This window comes from Giraffa tippelskirchi, chromosome 11 (assembly GCF_054371585.1).
Source record: "Giraffa tippelskirchi isolate mGirTip1 chromosome 11, T2T-mGirTip1v1.2.pri, whole genome shotgun sequence".
Lineage (NCBI taxonomy): Eukaryota > Metazoa > Chordata > Mammalia > Artiodactyla > Giraffidae > Giraffa > Giraffa tippelskirchi.
This window is the reverse complement of record NC_137285.1, coordinates 79785653-79807771: the sequence shown is the minus strand read 5'-3', so window position 1 is coordinate 79807771 and position 22119 is coordinate 79785653. Positions and strand designations below refer to the sequence as shown.

General features: G+C 34.3%; 1 protein-coding gene across 9 annotated transcripts in view; it reads left to right on the top strand.

The window, feature by feature from the left end:
• GRIA4 (glutamate ionotropic receptor AMPA type subunit 4) overlaps nt 1-22119 on the top strand; it is a 622527-nt gene that overhangs the window by 588421 nt on the left and 11987 nt on the right. For 4 of the 9 annotated variants that reach the window (XM_081543903.1, XM_081543901.1, XM_081543899.1 and 1 more), the window contains one exon: nt 20982-21096. The exons of the other annotated variants lie outside the window; for them this stretch is intronic. In XM_081543903.1, coding sequence (XP_081400029.1) covers nt 20982-21096 — 115 coding nt within the window. The remainder of the gene's footprint in view (nt 1-20981; nt 21097-22119) is intronic. 9 annotated transcript variants of the gene reach the window in all.

Here is a 22119-nt window from a genome sequence, read left to right as displayed (position 1 = left end):
AGATAGCCTCTTTTCAAGACCCTGTTTTTACCAAACAATTTCCTTTTTCTGTTTGTGCTATTCTCCCACCTAACCAAAATCTGAGTCAAAACTTAAAGATAGATGAAACAAGATCACTTAAAAGACACTTTAAACTATATATTTTAAGTTATATTTAAAGACTGTGCATGCATGCTCTGTCACTTCAGTCATGTCAAACTCTTTACAACCCTGTGGACTGTCAGTTGCCAGACTCCTCTGTCCATGGAATTCTCCAGGCAAGAATACTGGAGCCAGTTGCCATGCCTTCCTCCAGGGGATCTTTCTGACCCAGGAATCAAACCAACAACTCATGTCTCCTGTATTGGCTGGCCATTCTTTACCACTAGCGCCACCTAGGAAGCTAGTCTATTACTAAAAAACAGAAACCTTAAATGAAAGATAAAAATTAAAACTTTAATATTTTCTTTCAAGAACTTGATAGGAAATTTAAAGTATTTGTATATAAAGATTAAGTAGGTGTATTTAGTGAATTAAATACATATTTATATGTACAACAAAATAAATCTTAAACCAAATACAGTGGCCATTTAAAATCTGTTTATGATAAATGAAATTTTTAATTTCTGAAATATGCTGAATTATAGTGTTCTAAGCAGAAAAAAAATTTTTTTAAGGTAGTATGTTTTATTTGCTACACTAAAATAGATTAGATCTGAACTATAGAAATACTGGTATCTGTGATTTTTATCTTCGAGTTTCATTGAAAGTATCAGATTTCCCTTGATATTCACAAACAAACTTATATTTGATTTTATCTTTTAGTATTCTTTCTTTGTCTGGCTACACAAACTGAACTGGTGACCCCTTTATTTTAACTATCTATAATATGGAATACCTTCTTAGATTATTTTGTTTATACAATGGACAAAAGTTCTAGAGTCAATAAGTTCATATGTTCCTCTTGCCAATATTTAACAGACAGTTTTGAAGCCTTTTGCTTTATTTTATTTTATTTCTTTTTAAAACATTCTTCATATCAGGTCTTCCCAAAATTTATCAGGTTCCATGGTTGAAAGATTCTCTTTCATTGTATAAGACACCATGTTTTCATTTGAATGGTTGCTTGAAAACTAGCACCTTAAGTTAACTCATTGAGATATTGTCCTACATTTTGTTACTGCATGCCTACTATATTTCTTGCCCTGCACTGGGACCGAGAATGTTATAGAGTATCACAAGACACAGCTGCTGCTCTCCAAGGAGAAAAAAATGTACAGCTAACATTGTAATGGAATGTTTGACTCAGAGCAAATTTGAGTGTGCTACATAATATACAGATAATTTAAAGAAGCAGGAGGTAATTAGAATATCTAGGAAAGACCTGATAAAATAGGTTCAGATGTACCAGTTGAATGAATAAGTCAATGAGTGATTACTGGAAAATTATAAGAAATTTAGGAAAGCTAAGAGAGAAAAAGAGGAATTTCTGGTGAACTTTCTATCATGACACTGGAATTGGCTCTGAATAAAATATATTTGAGACTATAAGAAAATAAGACTGGCTAGAGGAAGAGAAGTTCTGTTTGGTGAACTAGTGCTTAAGAGGCTGGGCTTCTGTGTTAGAGATACCCAGGGTCCATTTCCATTTGCCATTTACTAGCCATGTGGATTCAATGAGGATTCAGTGAGAATACACATAACTTGACATAGAGTCTGGCTTAATAAAATTATACTGTAAAGGTATATGTAAATTGAATTGTTGGAAAGCCATGAATACCAGAAAAATTAGAACAGTAGTTTAGAGGCAATCAGGAATCACTGAAGGTTTTTGACAAAGCACCACATATGAGCAGAGAAGCAAGGTTATTCTGACTGTGAGCATCTAAGGAGGGACTGAGTCAGTGGGTATTGTCTCAGGTGATAAAGGTTTTGATAAGGTGGTGTCAATATAATAGAAATGAAACTAGGAGACATTTTTAGAAAAACAGTTCTTAATGGATGATTGACTATGGGAAAGGAGAGGAAACAAGAATTCGAAGATGAGACTGAGTTTTTGTGACCATCTAATTCATTATACCGATGCTTCATTATGATGCTGTTCTCAGAAACTCAAGATTACATATTGTAAAAGTTTAGCACTTAAATCATTAAGAACCTTGTATGTATTAAAATCAACCTATCTTCTTTTAACCTTAGGAGAAAATAAATGTTACCATCTAATGAAATCAAATCATCATTTAGGTTGTTAGTACCGTTTTTTAAAGACAGTCATCTACTGTACTTTCTTCTTGAATATTTAGGAAGGAGCAGGTCAGTTGACAAGATTATTTGCCTTTTAAGATTTGTCTCAGCTCAAGGAGTGTTTAGAGAGAACAGAAGTTGTCAACTTACTAGGGCAAGGAATATGAGTCAAAGCTTAACCAAAAGGTAACCCCTACCAAGCATGAAAAACTTCTCAGGAAAAAGGAAAGTTTCTTTAGAGAGCAATAGGAAGGATGAGTAAATAGTTTAACTTCACAGGATGACAGGAAGCAAAGATACCATAGTACTGTGGGAAAGAGCACTGGACTAGAAAGCAGAAGACCTGTGTCCCAGCTGGGCTTTGTTGAGCAAGTCACCTAACTTTCATTAGACCCCAGTGACCACATCAATAAAATGAGAAAATTGGAGACAACCTCTAAACCACATTTTGACTCAAATATTATAGGATTCTAGTTCTTTAAATAATCAGTGAAAGCTTTTAAGAATTGGCAAAGGATGGAAGAAGGAAACATGGTCAAGGTACATGGAATGGAATAGTTTAGAATTCTGGAAGTTGTGTAAAGAGAGTAAAGAGAATGGTCTAGGAGATGAAAGTATCTAAAGTTGGAGATGGGACAGGGTCCACATAGCAAATGACAGTCCAGACAAAGCATCTTTGTGAAAGGCCTAGTATTTTTTTTTTTATTTGTTTTGCCATACATTGACATGAATCCACCATGGGTGGGGCCTAGTATTTTTGAAGTTTTACTTTAGAATGGTGACAATCACAACTAAAAAGTGAATGATAACCAGAGGTAACTTGAAGCACTTAATCTAGATAGTTATGATCTCATCTTAAATAAAATCCTCTTTTGTACAATTTAATCACAGATAATTATAACAATGGGGTGGCTTAAGGCAGGGACTTTATCTCATATAATCTCAAACTGCACACTTGAAAGGCCACCACAAATAAAATAAAATTTACATTATTTAATATGATTATATTTTCTAAATATTATGTAAGGATAAAATATCTTTTGACAACATTTATTTTAAATTTTTATTGATTTAACAGACAGTCCTTTTAAAAAAAACCCATATATGATGTGTTTTCAGAATGATCACAAATGGAGTTAATATCTTGGAAATTCCTTTCTGCCAAATCATAATCTGAAAACCTCTTCTCTATTAAAATTCTGGAGCCAATATGGGTCACAGAAATATTTTTACTCATCTTTAATAAGCATATTTGAAAATAGTCATTAATTAATTTTAAAATAGGTTTATTAGAATTGTCAGAGAGAGTTAGACACACTTCCTCAACCCCAGCCAGGCTAAGAATTAAATTGATATGAGACAGATTACAGGAGAAAATCAAACAAAAGTTTAATAACATGTATACAGGGAGAGACCCAGGAAAACTGAATAACTCACCAAATGGCCCAAACCCTCTCCTTAAATGCCATCTTCAGCTAAAGACAAAAAAAGATTGTTGAGGGCAGTGGTTTGGTACCTCAAATGGAGAGATATAAAATTCATATAGAGATGGAAAAACAAATATTTGGGAAACAAATGCTTGGGCCATGGGGAGACAGTGGGATGCTGAGTAGACTGTGATCTCTAGTTTTCCCAACACATCTAGCCCATGTTCTCTTTAGTTCTATTCCTATAAAAGGCCTTCTACCTAAATTCCTTTTTTTTTTTAATAAATTTATTTATTTTAGTTGGGAGCTAATTACTTTACAATATTGTAGAAGTTTTTGCCATACATTGACATGAATCAGCCATGGGTTTACATGTGTTCCCCTTCCTGGACCCCCCTCCCACCTTCCTCCCCATCCCATCCCTCTGGGTCATCCCATTGCCCCAGCCCTGAGCATTTGTCTCATGCATCGAATATGGAATGGTGTTCTGTTTCACATATGATAATATACAAATTCTTAAGGCAGTTAGCAAGGTCAAAGTTTCTTCCTGAGCCTTTCAAGCCTTGATTGTTTTCAATTTGAAATACTTTGCATGCCAGAAATATTTGGGGGAAACAGATTTTGTTTGCCTTTAGTCTCGTCTTTGGAATTTCTTCTAGAAGTTTCGTAGTCCAGAATTTGACTTGATATGTTGCTTTTTAGCTCATCAAATCAGCCGCATAGTCTGACAATAAAATAAATCATTTTCAGGAGGCCATGATGCAGGTGGGCTCTCAAAGTTAGGGCTATATGGTGCAAACAATCAGGCAGGAGGTATTTGTATGGAGGCAAAAAAAAAAAAAAAAAGGTTAATGATTGGAGTAAATTATAAACCCAGTATCTGAGTCCTGAGAGCTGCCAGTCAAGATTTCTAGATATCAGGACTGAAACATGTTTTGCAGTATGAAATGTCTTCAGTGATGTCATTGGGTATTCAGGTAAATTTTCTGAGAATCCTACACAGCAATAGTCAAGAAGTTTGTCTAAATATAGGCAATTATTATGATCTCTCAAGTTTATATCACGTTGTTCAGCTTCAGTTTGCAGGGCTTCAGGAAAAGGGAAGCTTTCATTCTCAATGATTCCAAGTTGAAAGAAGAAGCAGAAGAAAAACTGAAAACACTAGGCTTTTTTTTTTTCTCTCTAAAAATTACCCTTATTTCTATCAAAGAAAATCAAATTAAGACTAATTTGTTTTCAAAATTAGTTTAGTGTCATTAAATTTTCCCTGGTTATTTACCTAAATCCAGCAAAAACGGTAATTGATCCGCTTTGCTAGAATTTTTCAAAGGAATCTCCAGATTAAATTTTTAAATGCCTCTTATACCATGAAACCATGCCAAGGACTTGCTACCAGATTTACCTGTAATGTATATAAATTTGGGTGAATTCTTCTCATCTTGAAAGAGAAAGTGAAAGTCGCTCAGTCATATCCGACTCTTTGCGACCCCACAGACTACACAATCCATGGAATTCTCTAGGCCAGAATACTGGAGTGGGTAGCCTTTCCCTTCTCCTGAGGATCTTCCCAACCCAGGGATCAAATCCAGGTCTCCCGCATTGTAAGCAAATTCTTTACCAGTTAAACCACAAGGTCTCCAAAATATCCTGAGTTTCTTGTACCTTCCAGGAAATAATCTTTCTTACTCAACTGGTAAGGCTGCTAGGAACCATGTAAGAAAAGTACCAGGCTATTTTTGTAAAGGATTTTATGGCTCCATACAGTCGATCTTAATTCCTTAAAGCTGTCTGGTCATATCTGACTGATTCTATGGACATTTTTAAATATGACATTCCAGTCAAAGCCTTGATAATATAACCAATGTTTCCAATTGTCTTCTAATACAAGGAGTACAAATTCTTAGTGAAAGTATGTAAATAAATATATTGTCATGAAAATAAGAATACTCACTAAGAGTTTCTAAATTCTGAGGGGATCAGGTAGGAAGAAAAAGATTTTTCAATTCTATTTATATAGGTACAATTTGCCAAATTGCTGTAAGTCATAGTTAATAGAAGAGGAAATATTTCTTTGTTTCTGGAAAGCAATATTTCAGATAAAAAGTTATAAAAATTATAAATCATATTCATCAGTTCATTCAGTTCCATATAATTAATTCTTATTGATCTTGATCTTTTATTAGCAGTGTTATGAAGCCATTAGGTTTTTCAATAGAATTCTATAATTTCTTACCAGTTTAGTGACATGATCTAAAAGTTATCACAAACTTATATTTGTCCAAAAATTATTTCTATGAACATCTTCATTTTTCTAAGAGCATTTTAGTAAAACAAAACTGTCTATGAATGACAAAAACTTAAAATCACATAGTTAAAGATCTAATTGCAATGCAGTTGACATGGAAATTTGTCTATTTCTGTGACATGCAACCTTTTAAGATAATAACTAGAAATATGACTGATAACATACCAGGACACATCTGAATTTTAGGAATTTCATATAACCTCTAGAACACCTGTATTAACAGCATTTACCCATACAATACGCCTAAGAAGGTTTATCATTGCTCATTTAACAATGATTTCCATATAATTTAATGTACCATGTTTTTTAATTTAATATCTCTCTTTGAGATGTTTCAGGGGCCCTATGAAACATCTCATAGTTAAGTAGAGGCTCAAAGGGACTTAATTAGAATTTTGATTTGGGAGACTTTGTCAAAGCTATCAAAATGTTTTAAATCACCTGGTCAAATATGATTATAGGTCACTGTAAAGCAATACTTATTCACTTAACCAAAGTGACAATAAAAGATTTCAAAGGTAAATACATATATATACAAATACTCCAAGAAAACTTTATCTCTTAATAAGACTCCCTTATCGCATAATTTTTTTCAATGTGATCCATGACATGTTTTAATAAACCCAAGTATCTTTAGTTCTCTGTAATAAGACCAAAAAATAGACTTAGATATGTTTAACAATTAATGTTTTGGTATTTTATCTTCTCTGGAAATGATCTAAACATTCAAGAATTCCCATTATTTAACTTAGTAAAACTCTAAAGCTTCAAGTTACCAAAACAAATTTGAGGAAACTATTTTTAAGTAGCTATGCCATAAAGCATAATTATTATTAAAGATTTCACCTAAAAACTTTTGTTTCATTTAAACTTATTTAATTATTTATGAAAATTTTATCATACAAATTTATCATTTTTTGCAGACAAATTTTGTAACAGAGATAGCTGAATGTATTTAACTTTTGGTAAGCCCAATAGAATATACGCTTTACATTTAATGCTGGTAACTCTTGAGAGAGGCCTATTTAATTAAACCAACAAGCTTGAACTTGCTTTTACTTACTAAAGATTAATCCTAAATCAGGTATACTGGAAAACATTTGGGTTAGTTTCTACTACATTTAGAAATATTTAATTCATAAACACTTACTTTTAAGGCAATTAAAAAGAGCTCTTTTGCAAATTAATTTTGTTAATATCATTTGGAGATAGAAAAATGCTGTGTCAATAATGTACACACATAAACATAAACACAACCAGAACTCTCATAGCTTTCGTTGTAAAACTTAAGTCATGAATCAGGTATATCACAAAACTCACTAGTTTATAAATAACAATTGGAAAAAAATTGTATATGCTCAGATTGTTAAGGCTTTTTACTATTTGTGGAAAAAACTTATGTATTTCTCCTTGATAAATCTTTAAGGAGGCTGTGAATTAGATTTCCTGTGAGGGTGCACTTCCACATACCAGTTCACTCTTGGGACAAAATCTTCCACTATTGCTTCTTTTAGCCCCTAAATATCAGCCCCCAGTTTCTGAGTTTCCATCTCATATTATGTGGGCTCAGCACTATCAGCTTCCTTGATTCAATTAACACTCCCTCAAGGGTGGGTTTACCTGCCCCATCTTACAAAACCAGGCAAGGGAAGACACAATGCTCATCCCTACGATATCATCAAGGCAAAAGAAATGCAACCATCTTACAAAAAGCCCACTCAAATACACAAATTTTTTAATAAACTTCCATCTCAGTTCTATCAGTTCTGTAACCTTGTTGCTGCTAAGTCGCTTCAGTCGTGTCCGACTCTGTGCGACCCCATAGACGGCAGCCCACCAGGCTCCCCCATCCCTGGGATTCTCCAGGCAAGAACACTGGAGTGGGTTGCCATTTCCTTCTCCAATGCATGAAAGGGAAAAGTGAAAGTGAAGTCGCTTAGTCGTATCCGACCCTTAGCGACCCCTTGGACTGCAGCCTACCAGGCTCCTCCGTCCATGGGATTTTCCAGGCAAGAGTACTGGAGTGGGGTGCCATCTTAGTTTCCATTAAAATGCCATCAACAAGTCTCAGTCTTACAAGGAGTCTCAGAAACTTTTTCTTTTTATCCCCCAGCCATTTGCTTCATTCCAATACAAAGGTTCTGATGACCCCAGTAAGGGGTAGACCCAAGGGACCGAGGCTCTTTTGTCAACATTTAACTTGATTAATTGGCATAACTGTTGCCCCCAAACAGTTGCAGTTTTCTCAGTGTGTAATCTTTTCCTTCCAGCTTTTAAAATTTATCTAAACTGAAGTAATTAGAGTAGATTTGTTTGGGATCTTTACTGTTGGGGAGAACCAATATAGGGTCCTTTGGGCTCACACAATCTTAGGTAGTGCTGTATTATAAAACCTTTGTTTTGATCCCACAAATGCTCATTTTATTTATCCCAATTCTTAATAACCATCTAAAGATTTTCATCCTGCTTTGATTAATCCCATGACTCTTCCCTTTCTGATTCCTCTTTATTCCCACTTTCATTATTTGTTTTATTTACTTTATTATTTAACAACTATTTAGGATTTTAAATTCTTTTTGGGAAGAGTCTCTTTCCCTTCCATTCTCTTATTAATAAACAATGTTTTTATTAGCACCTGTAAGACCCATTTAGAATATGAATTTAATAAGGCTTCTTGAAAAGATTTTCTTCTATTTTTTAAACTAAGAGACTTTTTAAGGTTAGCTTTTATATTTCTTTGTATCCAACTTTTAATTTGGTCTTTCCGTAGTACTAGTAATACAACTGTCTATGATGAGAGCTTTGCAAATGTTGACCAATTTTCCAATTCAAAAGATCCAGCATCTGGCCATTGATGTTATTGTCATTTGTTGTTCAGTTGCTAAGTCGTGTCCACCTCTTTGCAATCCTATGGACTACAGCACGCCAGGCTCCTCTACCTCCACTATCTCCCAGAGTTTGCTCAAATTCATGTGCATTGAGTTGATGCTGCTATCTAACCACCTCATCCTCTGCTGCTACCTTCTCCTTTTGCTCCAACCTTTCCCAATGAGTATGCTCTTCTCATGAGGTAGCCAAAGTATTGGAGCTTTAGCTTCAGCAACAGTCCTTCCAATGAATATTCAGGATAGATTACCTTTAGGATTATCTGGTTGGATATCTTTGCAATCCAAGGGGATTCAAGAGTCTTCTCCAAGCACCACAATTTGAAAGCATCAATTCTTGTGCTCAGCCTTCTTTATGGTCCAACTCTCACATCTGTACATGACTACTGGAAAAACCATAGTTTTGACTATACGGACCTTTGTCAGCAAAGTGATGTCTCTACATTTTAATATGCTGTCTAGGTTTATCATATCTTTCCTTCCAAGAAGCAAGCATCTTTTAATTTCATGGCTGCAGTAACTTTCCTCAGTGATTTTGGAGCCCAAGAAAATAATATATGCCACTGCAGCTACTTTTTGGCCTTCTATTTGCCATGAAATGATGGGACTGAATGCCATGATCTTAGTTTTTTGAATGTTGAGTCTCAAGCCAGCATTTTCACTTTCTTCTTTCACCCTCATCAAGAGGCTCTTTAGTGCCTCTTCATTTTCTGCCATTAAAATGATATCATCTGCATATCTGAGAATGTTGATATTCTTCTGACAATCGTGATTCCAGCTTGCGATTCATCCAGCCCAGAATTTCACATGATGTACTCCACATATAAGTTAAATATGCAGGGTGACAATATACAACCTTGTCATGCATCTTTCCCAATTTTGAATCAGTCAGTTGTTCCATGTGAGGCTCTAACTATTGTTTCTGAACTGCATACAGATTTCTCAGGAGACAGGTAAGGTGGTCTGGTACTTCCATCTGTTTAAGAGCTTTCCAAAGTTTGCTGTGATCCACACAAAGGCTTTAGCACAGTCAATGTAGCAGAAGTAGATGTTTTTCTGGAACTCCCTTGCTTTCCTCATGATCGAACAAATGTTGGCAATTTGATCCCTGGTCCCTCTGAATTTTCTAAATCCAGCTTGAACACCTGGAATTTCTTAGTTCACATACTGTTGAAGCCTAGTTTGAAGACTTTTGAGCATAACCTTGCTAGCATGTGAAATGAGAATAACTCTATGGTAGTTTGAACATTCTTTGGCATTGCTGTTTTGGGGAGTTGGAATGAAAACTGACCTCTTCCAGTCCTGTGACCACTGCTGAGTTTTCCAAATTATTGACATATTGAGTGTAGCACTTTAAATCAGCAGGTTTTTGGATTTTAAATAGCTCAGCTGGAATTTCTTCATCTCTACTGTTCATGCCTTTTAAGTTGATTCAGTCATGTCTGACTCTTTCCAACCCCATATACTATAGCCCGCCAGGGTCCTCTGTCCATGGGATTCTCCAGGCAAGAATATTGGAATAGGTTGCCATGCCCTTCTCCAGGGGATCTTCCCACCCCAGGGATCAAACTCGCATCTCTTATATCTCTGGCAATGGCAGGGGGGTTTCTTCACCATTAGCACCACCTGGAAAGCCCTTCACCTCTGCTAGCTTTGTTCATTGTATTCCTACCTGAGGCCCACTTGACTTTACACTCCAGGCTGCCCAAGTCTAGGTGAGTGACTACACCATCATGGTTATCTGAGTCATTTAGACCTTTTTTGTATAGTTCTTCTGTGTATTCTTGCTACCTCTTCTTAATCTCTCCTGCTTCTGCTAAGTCCTCACTATTTCTATCCTTTATTGTGCCCATCCTTACATGAAATATCCCCTTGATATCTCTAATTTTCTTGAAGAGATCTCTAGTTTTTCTCATTCTATTGTTTAACTCTGTTTCTTTGCATCTTTTTTTTTTTTTTAAAGCCTTCTTGTCTCTCCTTGCTATTCTCTGGAACTCTGCATTCAGTTGGGTATATCTTTCCCTTTTTCCCTTGCCTTTTGTTTCTCTCCTTTTCTCAGCTATTTGTTTAGCCTTCTAAACAACCACTTTGCCTTCTTGCATTTCTTTTTCCTAGGGATGGTTTGGTCATTGCCTCCTACACAGTGTTATGAACCTCCATCCATCATTCTTCAAGCACTGTGTCTACCAGATCTAATCCCGTGAATCTATTTGTCATCTCCACTGTATAATCATAAGGGATTTGATTTAAGTCATACCTGAATGACCTAGTGGCTTTCCCTACTTTCTTCAATTTAAGCCTAATTTTGCAATAAGGAGCTCATAATCTGACACAAGGTCAACTCCAGGTCTTGTTTTTGCTGACTATATAGAGCTCCTCCATCTTTGGTTGCAAAGAACATAATCAAACTGATTTCTGTATTGACCATCTGGTGATGTCCATGTGTGGAGTCATCTCTTGGGTTGTTGCAAGAGGGTGTTTGCTATGACCAGTGCGTTCTCTTGACAGAACTCTGTTAGTCTTTGTCCTGCTTCAATATGTAATCCAAGGCTAAACTTGCCTGTTATTCTGGGTATATCTCTTGACTTCCTACTTTTGCATTCCAATCCTATATGATGAAAAGGACATCTTTTTTTTTTTTTTTGGCGTTAGTTCTAGAAGGTGTTGTAGATCATTACAAAACTGGTCAATTTCAGCTTCTTCAGCATCACTGGTTGGCACCTAAACTTGGATTACTGTGATGTTTAATCATTTGCCTTGGAAACAAAGATCATTCTGTCCTTTTTAAGATTTCACCCAAGTACTGCATTTCTAACTCTTTCATTGACTATGAGGGTACTTCATTTCTTCTAAGGAATTCTTGACCACAGTAGTAGATATAATGGTCATCTTAATTAAATTCACCCATCCCCATCTATTTTAGTTTACTGATTCATAAGGTGTCAGTGTTCACTCTTGCCATCTCCTGCTTGACCACATCCAATTTACCTTGATTCATGGACCTAACATTTCAGGTTCCTACACAATATTGTTCTTTACGACATCAGACTTCACTTTTACCACCAGACACATCCACAACGGAGTGTCATTTCCACTTTGGCCCAGCCACTTCATTCTTTCTGGAGCTATTAATAATTGCTCTCTGTTCTTCCCTAGTAGCCTATTGGACACTTTCCAACTTTAGGGGCTCATCTTTGGTGTCATATCTTTTTGTCTTTTCCTACTGTTCATGGGGTTTGCATGGCAAGAATTCGGTAGTAGTTTGCCATTCTCATCTCTAGAGGACCACATTTTGTCAGAACTCTTCACTATGACCCATCCATCTTGGGTAGCCCTGCATGACATGGCTCATGGATATGCAAGCTATGCAAGCCCTTTCACCATGAAAAGACTGATCCATGAAGGAGGACCACTGATGAGAGGATTTTAATGTGATTTAAACCAATAAGCCAATTTATAGAAAGACCCTGAAGTAACTTTCTAGACATGGTATCATGGACACAACAGGTGTCCTGAAGTAAATGGATGATTTAGTCCCCATGTTCCATGACTCTCAAAATAGCCAGCAAAGTTTGAGAAGAGAAAGGCCCCTTATAGACTGGAGCCTGTATAACAAAACTCCCTGTGAGAGCTGGCACAGTTGAACAAAGAGACTGCTCAGAATCTCAGCCTATTTAACTGGCTGCTAAATGAACATTAGTATGTGTACCTTTTGGATGGCAGAAACCAGAGAGACTTTTCACATTAGTATATAAACCAAACCCTCAAGACATAGAACAAGACAAAAGGAAAACTTAATCACAGCAATGGCTTTCTCCTTATAACAAATGGCACAAAAGACAAAAACAATCAGTGACCATCTCTGGGGAAAAATGATCAACAAACCAAGGGTAGTACTTTATGAAACTTTAAACCAACAGTCACAAAGTCCAAGGAGCTAGCCTCACAAGTATTTTCTCCTGTTAATCTAATTTGAGAAAAGAGAAAAACTCTTACCAATCTCTTTTCCAACAGACCCTGCAGCCAGAGATTTGTGAGACTAACCCACATGGTAACAAATAATACCTTTTGCTGGCTTTTGTTGGGTGCCCCAGGGTCTCTTCACCATAGCAGCTTTATGAGGAGTAGTGTTCAGCCAATAAAGTTGAATCCTATCTGTTGGGGAGGAATAAATTTTCCTTTACCCTTATAGGTTCTTCTGGCTAGTCTAAAAATTAAATTGACATGAGACAGATTAACAGGAGAAAATCAAACAAAAGTTTAATAACATGTATACATGGCAGAGACCCAAGAAAACTTAGTAACTAGCCAAAGTGGCCCAAATCCTCACATTAAATACCATCTTCAGCAAGAGACAAAAAGGGATGTTGTGGGTAAAGGTTTGGAACTTCAAAGGGGAGGAAGGCAAATCACATAGAGATAGAAAAGCAAATGTTTGGGAACCAAATGTTTGCAAGGCCAGGCAGAGACAATGGGATACAAAATAGACCCTGATCTCTACGAGTTTCCCCCATGATACCTACCTAGCCAATATTCTTTGCAGATATCCCTGGTGGTAACTCTATTTCTATAACAGAGGAATTCCATCTCAATTTTTAAGGCAGTTAGCAAGAAGATCAAAGTTTCTTCTTGAGTCTTTTGGGCCATGATTATTTTCATCTTGAAATAATCCACATGCAAGATATATTCTGCTGTGGCAAATTTTGTTCGCATGCAGCTCCCTAAAATTGTGTCCCAGTCTGCATTTTGCATATTTGTGCATTTTTCCTGAGGAAGTATCCATGCTTTCATTGACTTCTAAAAGAAGTCTATGACCAACGGAGGGCAAAAAATTCTAGTCTATGACCTAAAACTGACAAAAATCAAGAAATCAGGCTGAATAAAATATTTGTAAAGATTATGTTTAAAAACCTCAATATTAAAATATAAATTTTTTTTGTTGTTTATCACAATCTCTAGCTAGTGTGCTGCCTAAACTAGTGGCAGATATCCTCACAAAAAATAATAGTGTTCTTTCAAAAATCACATTCTTGGGGCCTAGTTCTCAAATAGGAATTAGTCACGCAAATCCCAAAGAATACGATTTAGAGACAATTCTTGGAATCTAGCCCAGTGTTAACTCTATTTGTTCAGTTCTTTTTCATTCAATTGAAATATGCAATACAAACATTTCTATAGACTAACTTAATTATATATGTCATCCAAACTCCAAAATAAAGACAAGAAATCCGTCATTATCAAAGTGGTTTTCAAATGCTCATTATAAATCTTGCTGGGTCTGAATTGTCTTTTCACATTAAATAATTTTTCCTCTGAATTTTGATATTAAATTATTGATCAATAGTGCCATTTTATGCAAACCTTAACTGTCATCACATAAGCAAACTGGAGTGAAAACTTAATATTTTTTCTAAAAATGTCTGCATATACAGATGGAGCAACTTGGCCCAAATTCTTCCTTTGGAAATGAGCGCACAAACCCAATGAGGCAAAAAGAGGCTTGTGCTTATTTACTAGAAGGAATAATTTGGGGGACAAATAGTAAGAGCATTGCTACAAGTTAAACTGAAAACAGTGGAACATTGATAAATGCTGAGAATTAGCTAGTCTTCCAGGCCTACATAGCAGATAAAGGGTAGAACTGTGAAAGCAAATATCTTTCCATAAATCAGATATATTTAGTTATTTGATAGCCTGTTGATTTTTATTCACTTTCTATATTTCTTTGAGTAATAAAATAGTTCTTTTTCTCAGTTAGTTATTAACTGCCTGTATGCAAAGTTCTGGGATTTGTTTTAAATTGTCAGTTTTCCTGATAATTTCCTCTAGCTACCCTTATGTAAGGGTGGGGAGTGAATGGGAGGACATGATTAAACCACAAAAGTAAAATCCTCTGGGACATTTGCTCTTGTCTACCTATCTCATCTTCCATATGGGATGAACTTTCATGTACGTAACACTTGTTAAAATACTGACAATGCAACCATTTAAATATCAGAATGAAGAGTCTATACAGAATTGGTTATTATTTATATTTTATGAAATTACTATTTTCCTATTAGAGTGGCCCTGGAAAAACTTCTGCATATATTTACCTACTGCACAACAAAATTTAAATCAAATGAGTTTTCCAATCTGCAATTTTAACATGATTTCAAAAAGAAGGATAAAAAAAGTATGTTGTATGGTGGAAGTTTTTTTTTTAATTGCCTTTTTTGAACCCCTGAAAAAAAAGTTTTTTCTTAGAGTTTAATACTCATTTGGAAAAGAACATAGCTTCCAACCATATAATCTTTTTCTAAAAACAAAGCTATATATACATATACATATATATATATATATATATATATATATTATGGCCCACTTAGCAGGACTCAACTTTATTCACAATCACCTTCATTTCATCTGTCTTAAGGGAAAAAATTTACCTTGTCTATGGAATTTTTGTGAAACAGCAAGGCTTCTCCCTAGGCCACCGAGAGTTCCATTAACGTCCCAAAGATCCTTTCTGTTGGGTAGACTCATACCTCTCTGACAGACCTGCTCCCCTCAAACAAGGTAGAACCTTTGTAGAAGCCAAATGTATCACATGTTCTCCATCCAGCCTTGACTAGAGATACAAAACCAAGTGAGCCAAAGCAAACCATACTATCAAAACAATGAATGCTTTTCTGAGATCCTTAAGACAAATTTCTAAATTCTAACTTCCTTAATCTTTCTTGATCCAAAATAGAATATATAGTTTAATTTGCATGAAACGATTCTAATATGCATATTATAACATAATTAAGAGAGTATTTTTGTTTGTTCTTTACTAAAGTGTCACTTTTCATTGAAGAAAATTTTGAATGAGTGGGAAAGCACAAAGAACAATATGCAATCCAAATCAATCATAGTCCTACTACCTACAGAGAGCAACTTTCATTAACATTTATACGTACAAATAAATAACGTTTAAATAAATACATAAAAATATATATGGCATTTATATATATATATACATACATACAAACATTATATATCTTTTCTAAAATTAAGATCACAATGAATATACAATTTGTTTCTTTTATTCACTCAACATTAAGCATTTCCTTTGTCATTAAAATCCTGTAATGATTGTTAAACATTCAGTCATATGGATTATTGGTGCTTATCATTGCTATCATCTAGGGAGCTTTCTAAAAATGTATATACTCTGCCCCCATGTCAGAAGATTCTGATACAGCAAGTTAGTCCTGAGCATCTGTATCTGTAATAAATTGTTCTAACATTTAAATCAAGATTAAAAACCACTGTTGTACACTAAATCTACGTAATTCTCCCTTTCTGTTGGGCATGTAAGTTGCTTTCAATGTTTTGTTATATAAACATGCTATAACATTTATCATATTACTTTGTCAACATCATTGATTTATTTCTTAGGATTGTTTCCTCAAAGGAGAATTGTTATTAATAATTTGCAAGGGTAAGAACTATGTTTTTTTGTTTTATAAAACCATATTATTTTCTTTCTATTCTATTTTCAGTGTATTCTAATTTCAGGGCTATATTAAATTCTTGGCTATATTGAATATTATCCTTACTTTTATCTTTTCTAATATGAATAGCAAAAAATTTGGATTTCTTTGATTCACGTTAGTTTAATTCCAAGTAAGAGTAAATCATTTTTATATGATTTGTACTTCTTCCTGCATAAACTATCTACCAATGTCTTTTGCAGATTTTAAAAGATTTTCTAAGGTATTTTACACAATTTCTTGTTGAGTCACATAATATTAATATTTATTAGGACTATGAAAACACTTTGTAGCATCATTCAGGTAAATATTCTGGATATTGTAACACCTGGTATTTAAATTTTATAGAGAATTAAGTAAGAAGAGAACACTCAAGTTAAAAGAGTACAGGCCTAAAATGAAGGAGGCTTCCTTGTGTGCATATAATTAATGAATCCTTCTTTATAAGGATAATAAAGCATTAGCAAAATTACACAGTAGTTTAGACAAAAAAAATACATTAAACCCATATATTATTGATATCAGAGACAATAATGAAGCGTTCATCCTACTACGTAAAATGTAATTGATTTGTTTTAACTAGACTAAATATAATATTGCTGACTATTTATTTTAGAAATTATATATACCCTAAATATCTTGTGTACAAACAATAACTAAATCTAAAGCTTGTATATCAGTCCTTTATGATAATATTCTTAAATCCAGGAAATCATGAGTACTTTATTAAACAAGTCTTTCAAGTTTTCTCTATATGAATGTCAATATCTCACTAACAGAAAAAATTATACTATAAGAATTATGGTCTAGAAGTAAATACAATGAGTAAGACATAAATTAAGCATAAAAGAATATCTAAATCTAATGGGGAACGCATGTACACCCATGGTGGATTCATGTCAATGTATGGCAAAACCAATACAATATTGTAAAGTAATTAGCCTCCAATTAAAATAAGTAAATTTATATTTTAAAAAAGAATATCTTAATCTATAGATTAATAAGAAATTACTTATGGAAGGATAGAGAGGAAAATATAAATAGCTTAGCCTGAATTAAGCACGCTTTCAACAAGGAAATCTTAATTTGCACTAGATTAATTTATACAAAATTAATAAATGGAAAAAGTTTAAGTCTGTTAGTTCCCATTCTACAGTTTTTGTTTAGTTAACAAAAATGGGTCCCAGAGGCTTGGGCAATGAGAGATAGATTTCATAATCTCAAACTCAATTGAACAACAATTCAGGAATAAAAACCCTTGAAATTTTTCCGGAGTTCCTGGAATTTGTCTGGGTGAGCATTTTTGTTTCAACCCTGAATTGCGTTCCCCATCATCTCACCACCATGAAAATGCTATTTGGAGAGGGGTTTTTCTTACCTAGGATTCTGCTAAGTCATAAAAGGACAAGGCAAATAAGTATGTTTCATAGGTCCTGTTGTAGTCTATAAAAGGTCATGGTCAACATACCTGGGCTGTCAAATGTGGTTTACATCTCTAGCAAAAAATGTGATCACTTGTTGTTTCTTCATCTCCTTCCATTTTTAAATGAAAGCAATTAATTTCATTTGTTTATTCTGTAAAACCTGCATTTAATAGAATGAAGGGAATAATTAATGTAAAAAAAAACCCAATATTTTTCTTTTTTCTTATCTGCTTGACAGATCACTATTACAACTTCTCTAATGCTTAATCAAGACAAGAATATGCTCATCATCAATTCTAGTTTGTTGACATAGATTTCAAAATCTATGTCTGAAATGTATGAAGGGAATTTCAAAGCAATAGTAAAATGTGCTGCAGCAAGGATCTGCTTTCTATGTTCTTTATTTTCCTGACTCCTGACTTCCTTAGGCTTGCTTGTAATTATGTCTTCAGCGTTCCTTTCCCTTTTTACCTGGATAAAAAATGATTTTTAATCTAATCTAAAAAACTGAGTAAAGTAACTTTAGGTGTGTGCATGTTCAGTGTATCCAACTCTTTGTGACCCCAGGGACTATAGACCATCATAAGTAACTTTATATATATTTTAAAAGTCAGTTGATGATTCTTATTAATAATACACAAAAGTGATGCATTCCATAAAGTAGAGCAGATGTTCAAGTGGTCCTCACAGATATGGTTTGTGCTATATTATAAATAACATTCTAAGGAAAACTTTAGACCTAAACTGATTACACAAAGAAATTACATCTTTAGTCAGACAATTACAGAAAATAGCAAGCCTTTTTAAAAGGCAAAGAAATCTTGAAATCCTAAAGTGAAAGTAAAAGTGAAGTCGTGTCTGACTCTTTGCGACCCCATGGACTGTAGCTTACCAGGCTCCTCTGTCCCTGGGATTCTCCAGGCAAGAGTACTAGAGTGGGTTGCCATTTCCTTCTCTAGGGGATCTTCCTGAACCAGGGATTGAACCCAGGTCTCCTGCATTGTAGGCAGACACTTTACCATCTGAGCCACCAGGGAAGTCCTCAAAATCCTAAAGACAGTCCCTAACTATTAATTACCAAGTGCCTTCATTTATGGAAAGTACATTTTACATGTGATAGTATTAAGTGAATTCTACTGAGGAACCACAGGAAAATGTGGATTAATTGTGAACTGGGCAGTGACTTAACCTACTGGTCAAGAGTATCATATTGACCAATGTAGATACACATATGTACACATATATGGATAGCAGTGTGAAACTGATCTGTTTTTACATGGCCTATTAGATGTTATTAGAAAGACAATGTCTTAGAGTAACTTTGTAGAAAGCTTTATTCCAAACAATTTTCTCAACATAAAGCTTTTTTTCCTTATCCATTTTTTAATTTTGCTTTTTTGTTTTCTATTGTGCTGTGAAACTGTCTTTGGATATGGCTAATAACCCTGTTAAATAACCCTCTCATGAAATGATTATAGGAAATGATCAAAGGAATGGTCTAAACCAACATATAAAATAATTGGGATAGCACTTTACTGAAAAAAAAATCTGATAGAAATGTTTAAGACTAAAATAAAATGGATTATAAAAACAATTTTCTCCAAATTAGAAAACTTTAGTTGTTAGTTTCAATTCATTGAAAGACAAATTTAGTTTCTGTGGACAATAAGATAAAACAATTCTTTTCTCCTAACAGCATTTTTTAAAAATAGATGTCTCTAGCCTCACTGAATTCATTTATTCCTACATTTTAGTCTGGTCCTCTTGCTAATTAAACTGACAACTTTTCACTTCAGGAAGTATATTACTTATTTTATGCCACTAGCATGGGACTTACTTGGGAATGTGGGAATAGCTAACTATTTATTTAGCATTTGGTAAATGGCAATCTAACTCTTACAAAGTGTCCATCCTCTTGAAGTATGTGGTTTACTCATAGGAAAAATTTACTCTCCAAGTGGATCAGACTATTACAGCACTGGAAAATGGACATCATTTACCTGAAATATTACAAACACATTTTAAGAGAATAAATATTTTAATAGACTGATTTGTGGTGAAACAAACAATGCATTTTATTAATCAACTAAATGATATTTCACTTGCAAATCAATGTTCAAATGCTATCCATTAACATGAGGTTGTTTTTATTTTATTATTAATTAATTATTAAGTATAATAATAAATTAAGTATTAAATATAATTATAATTAATTTGTCATTAATCAATCACCAAACTTGGTAATTATCACACAGAATGGCACAAACTAAACCCAAAGTCTCTCAGTATATAAGCCACTCACTAGATATAACAGACATTTCATTAAATACTGGGAAAACTTTTTAAAAGAGTTAATGGTTCAATTAAAACCTGTACCTTGAAAGCAAGAAAGAAACCAAGTACATGAGAAGCAAAACCCATGACACATTTTTTTCAATCCTCTTAGAGAATAATTAGAATATGCCACCCTTATCCCCTATAGAGATACACATGGAAGAAATCTAATTTAGTGTTTGCTTGCCCATATCACATGCAGCATGTTTTCCTGGGGTTTAATTATATAATTTAAACAGTCAAATTGGATGTATGATCCTGCTTTCTAAATAGCATCTAGTGACTTTAAAAATCAACACAAAATTCAAATATAATTTCCCTGAGAGCTGCTACTACCTTTCTTTTGACCATCCTATGACTTCCAGACCAGAAAACTGAACCAACACAAATAATAAAAGGAATAATAATTAAGCCATACTCTTTATTAGGAAATCAGTACACAAAAATTAGTTACTGATTTGTTGATTTGTTTGTGCAATTATATTTTTCCTTCTGGGAATGGATTTTCATTTTTTTCCTGTTGGTCATTGACATTCTAGAAGCAAGGGAATTCAAGACACAATTCTTTCTCAATTACTAGTAAATTCCAGTTTATTACTGTTTTGCAAAAAAAAAATAATTCATGTAATTGGTTGATGTTGATGTCAGTTACTTGATAATAAATGAACTGTGAATAGCACTAAACACCATAGGTTTAATACACTTTGAAGGAAATTACAATTGCCTGGTAGAAGGGGTTGCAGGATGACAAAATGAGAGGTTTATTTAGCATCTGGGAGAAGCTTATAAAAGAGCTTAAACCCTCATTCCTTCTAACATCTTAACAGCTGTGCAGTTTCTTACAAGATATGTTTTATCGTTTCAAGAAATGCTGTTAACCTCGCAGTTTTAAAACTGAATGAACAAGGCCTCTTGGACAAATTGAAAAACAAATGGTGGTACGACAAAGGAGAATGTGGCAGCGGGGGAGGTGACTCCAAGGTTAGCCTCAATGTCACCAAGAGCGGGTAACAGTGTGTGAAGTAATAGGTGCATCTGCTAGGAGACGCAATTCAGACCTGCGAATACCATGGGAATCACCAGTCAAGTCATTTCACAAACTTAAGTATGCAATTACTGTCAAAGCAAAAATATTTGCAAACAATATCAATCTGGGGACACACTAACAAATCAAACTAAAACAATCACTGAAAATCTCCGGTTTGGAAGAAGTTACAGATCAGACATAGTCCTAAGAACCTTGGTGTTAGAAAGCAGGCTTTTGAAAGTGAGGAGGAGAGAGAAAAGGTCAGTCTGTCTTGTTTTCTCACCAGAGCTGCCACAAAATATTTTTGAATAATAGCAAGTCTAGCGTCACCTAGAACAGGTACCTTCCAGAAAGACATTTCTCCACGTAAAACTGTCAGGCTTCCATTAAATAGCAAATTACATAACAAATCAAAGGGAATTATATGAACTGTATGCTTTTACCTTCCATAAATGAATCAAACTAAAGAAAAGATCGGGTTACAAAAAGAAGACCAACTCAGCTTTATCTTTATTGCATCCATGTCATATTTCCAGCTTCATAAAATAATGTTTTATTTTTATTTCTGACCAGTGTCTTTTAAAAAAAGATATCCAGTTAGCAGAAATTATTAACCAGTGTTTCAGAACTCTTCTTCACTGTAGATAGACTTAAAGCAATCTAGAGATGGGAATATTCTGACTGAATTTCTTTCCTTGCATATCTACAATTGGTATGTAAGAACATTGAAAATTTTAAAATATACATTCTTGTCTTTCTTTTAAATTCTAGAGAACTGCCCAAAACAAGAAATCCTGCTCTTCTTCAGGTTCTTCACTGGGCTACAAATTCTCTCACTTGGCTGGCCACCAAGCCCAGACAATGATGCTCCATTTAAAAGGAGTATCTGTCTATTTTACATATGGTAATGTAAAACCATCACAATATTGTAAAGTAATTATCCTCCAATTAAAATAAATGAATTCATTTTTTTAGAA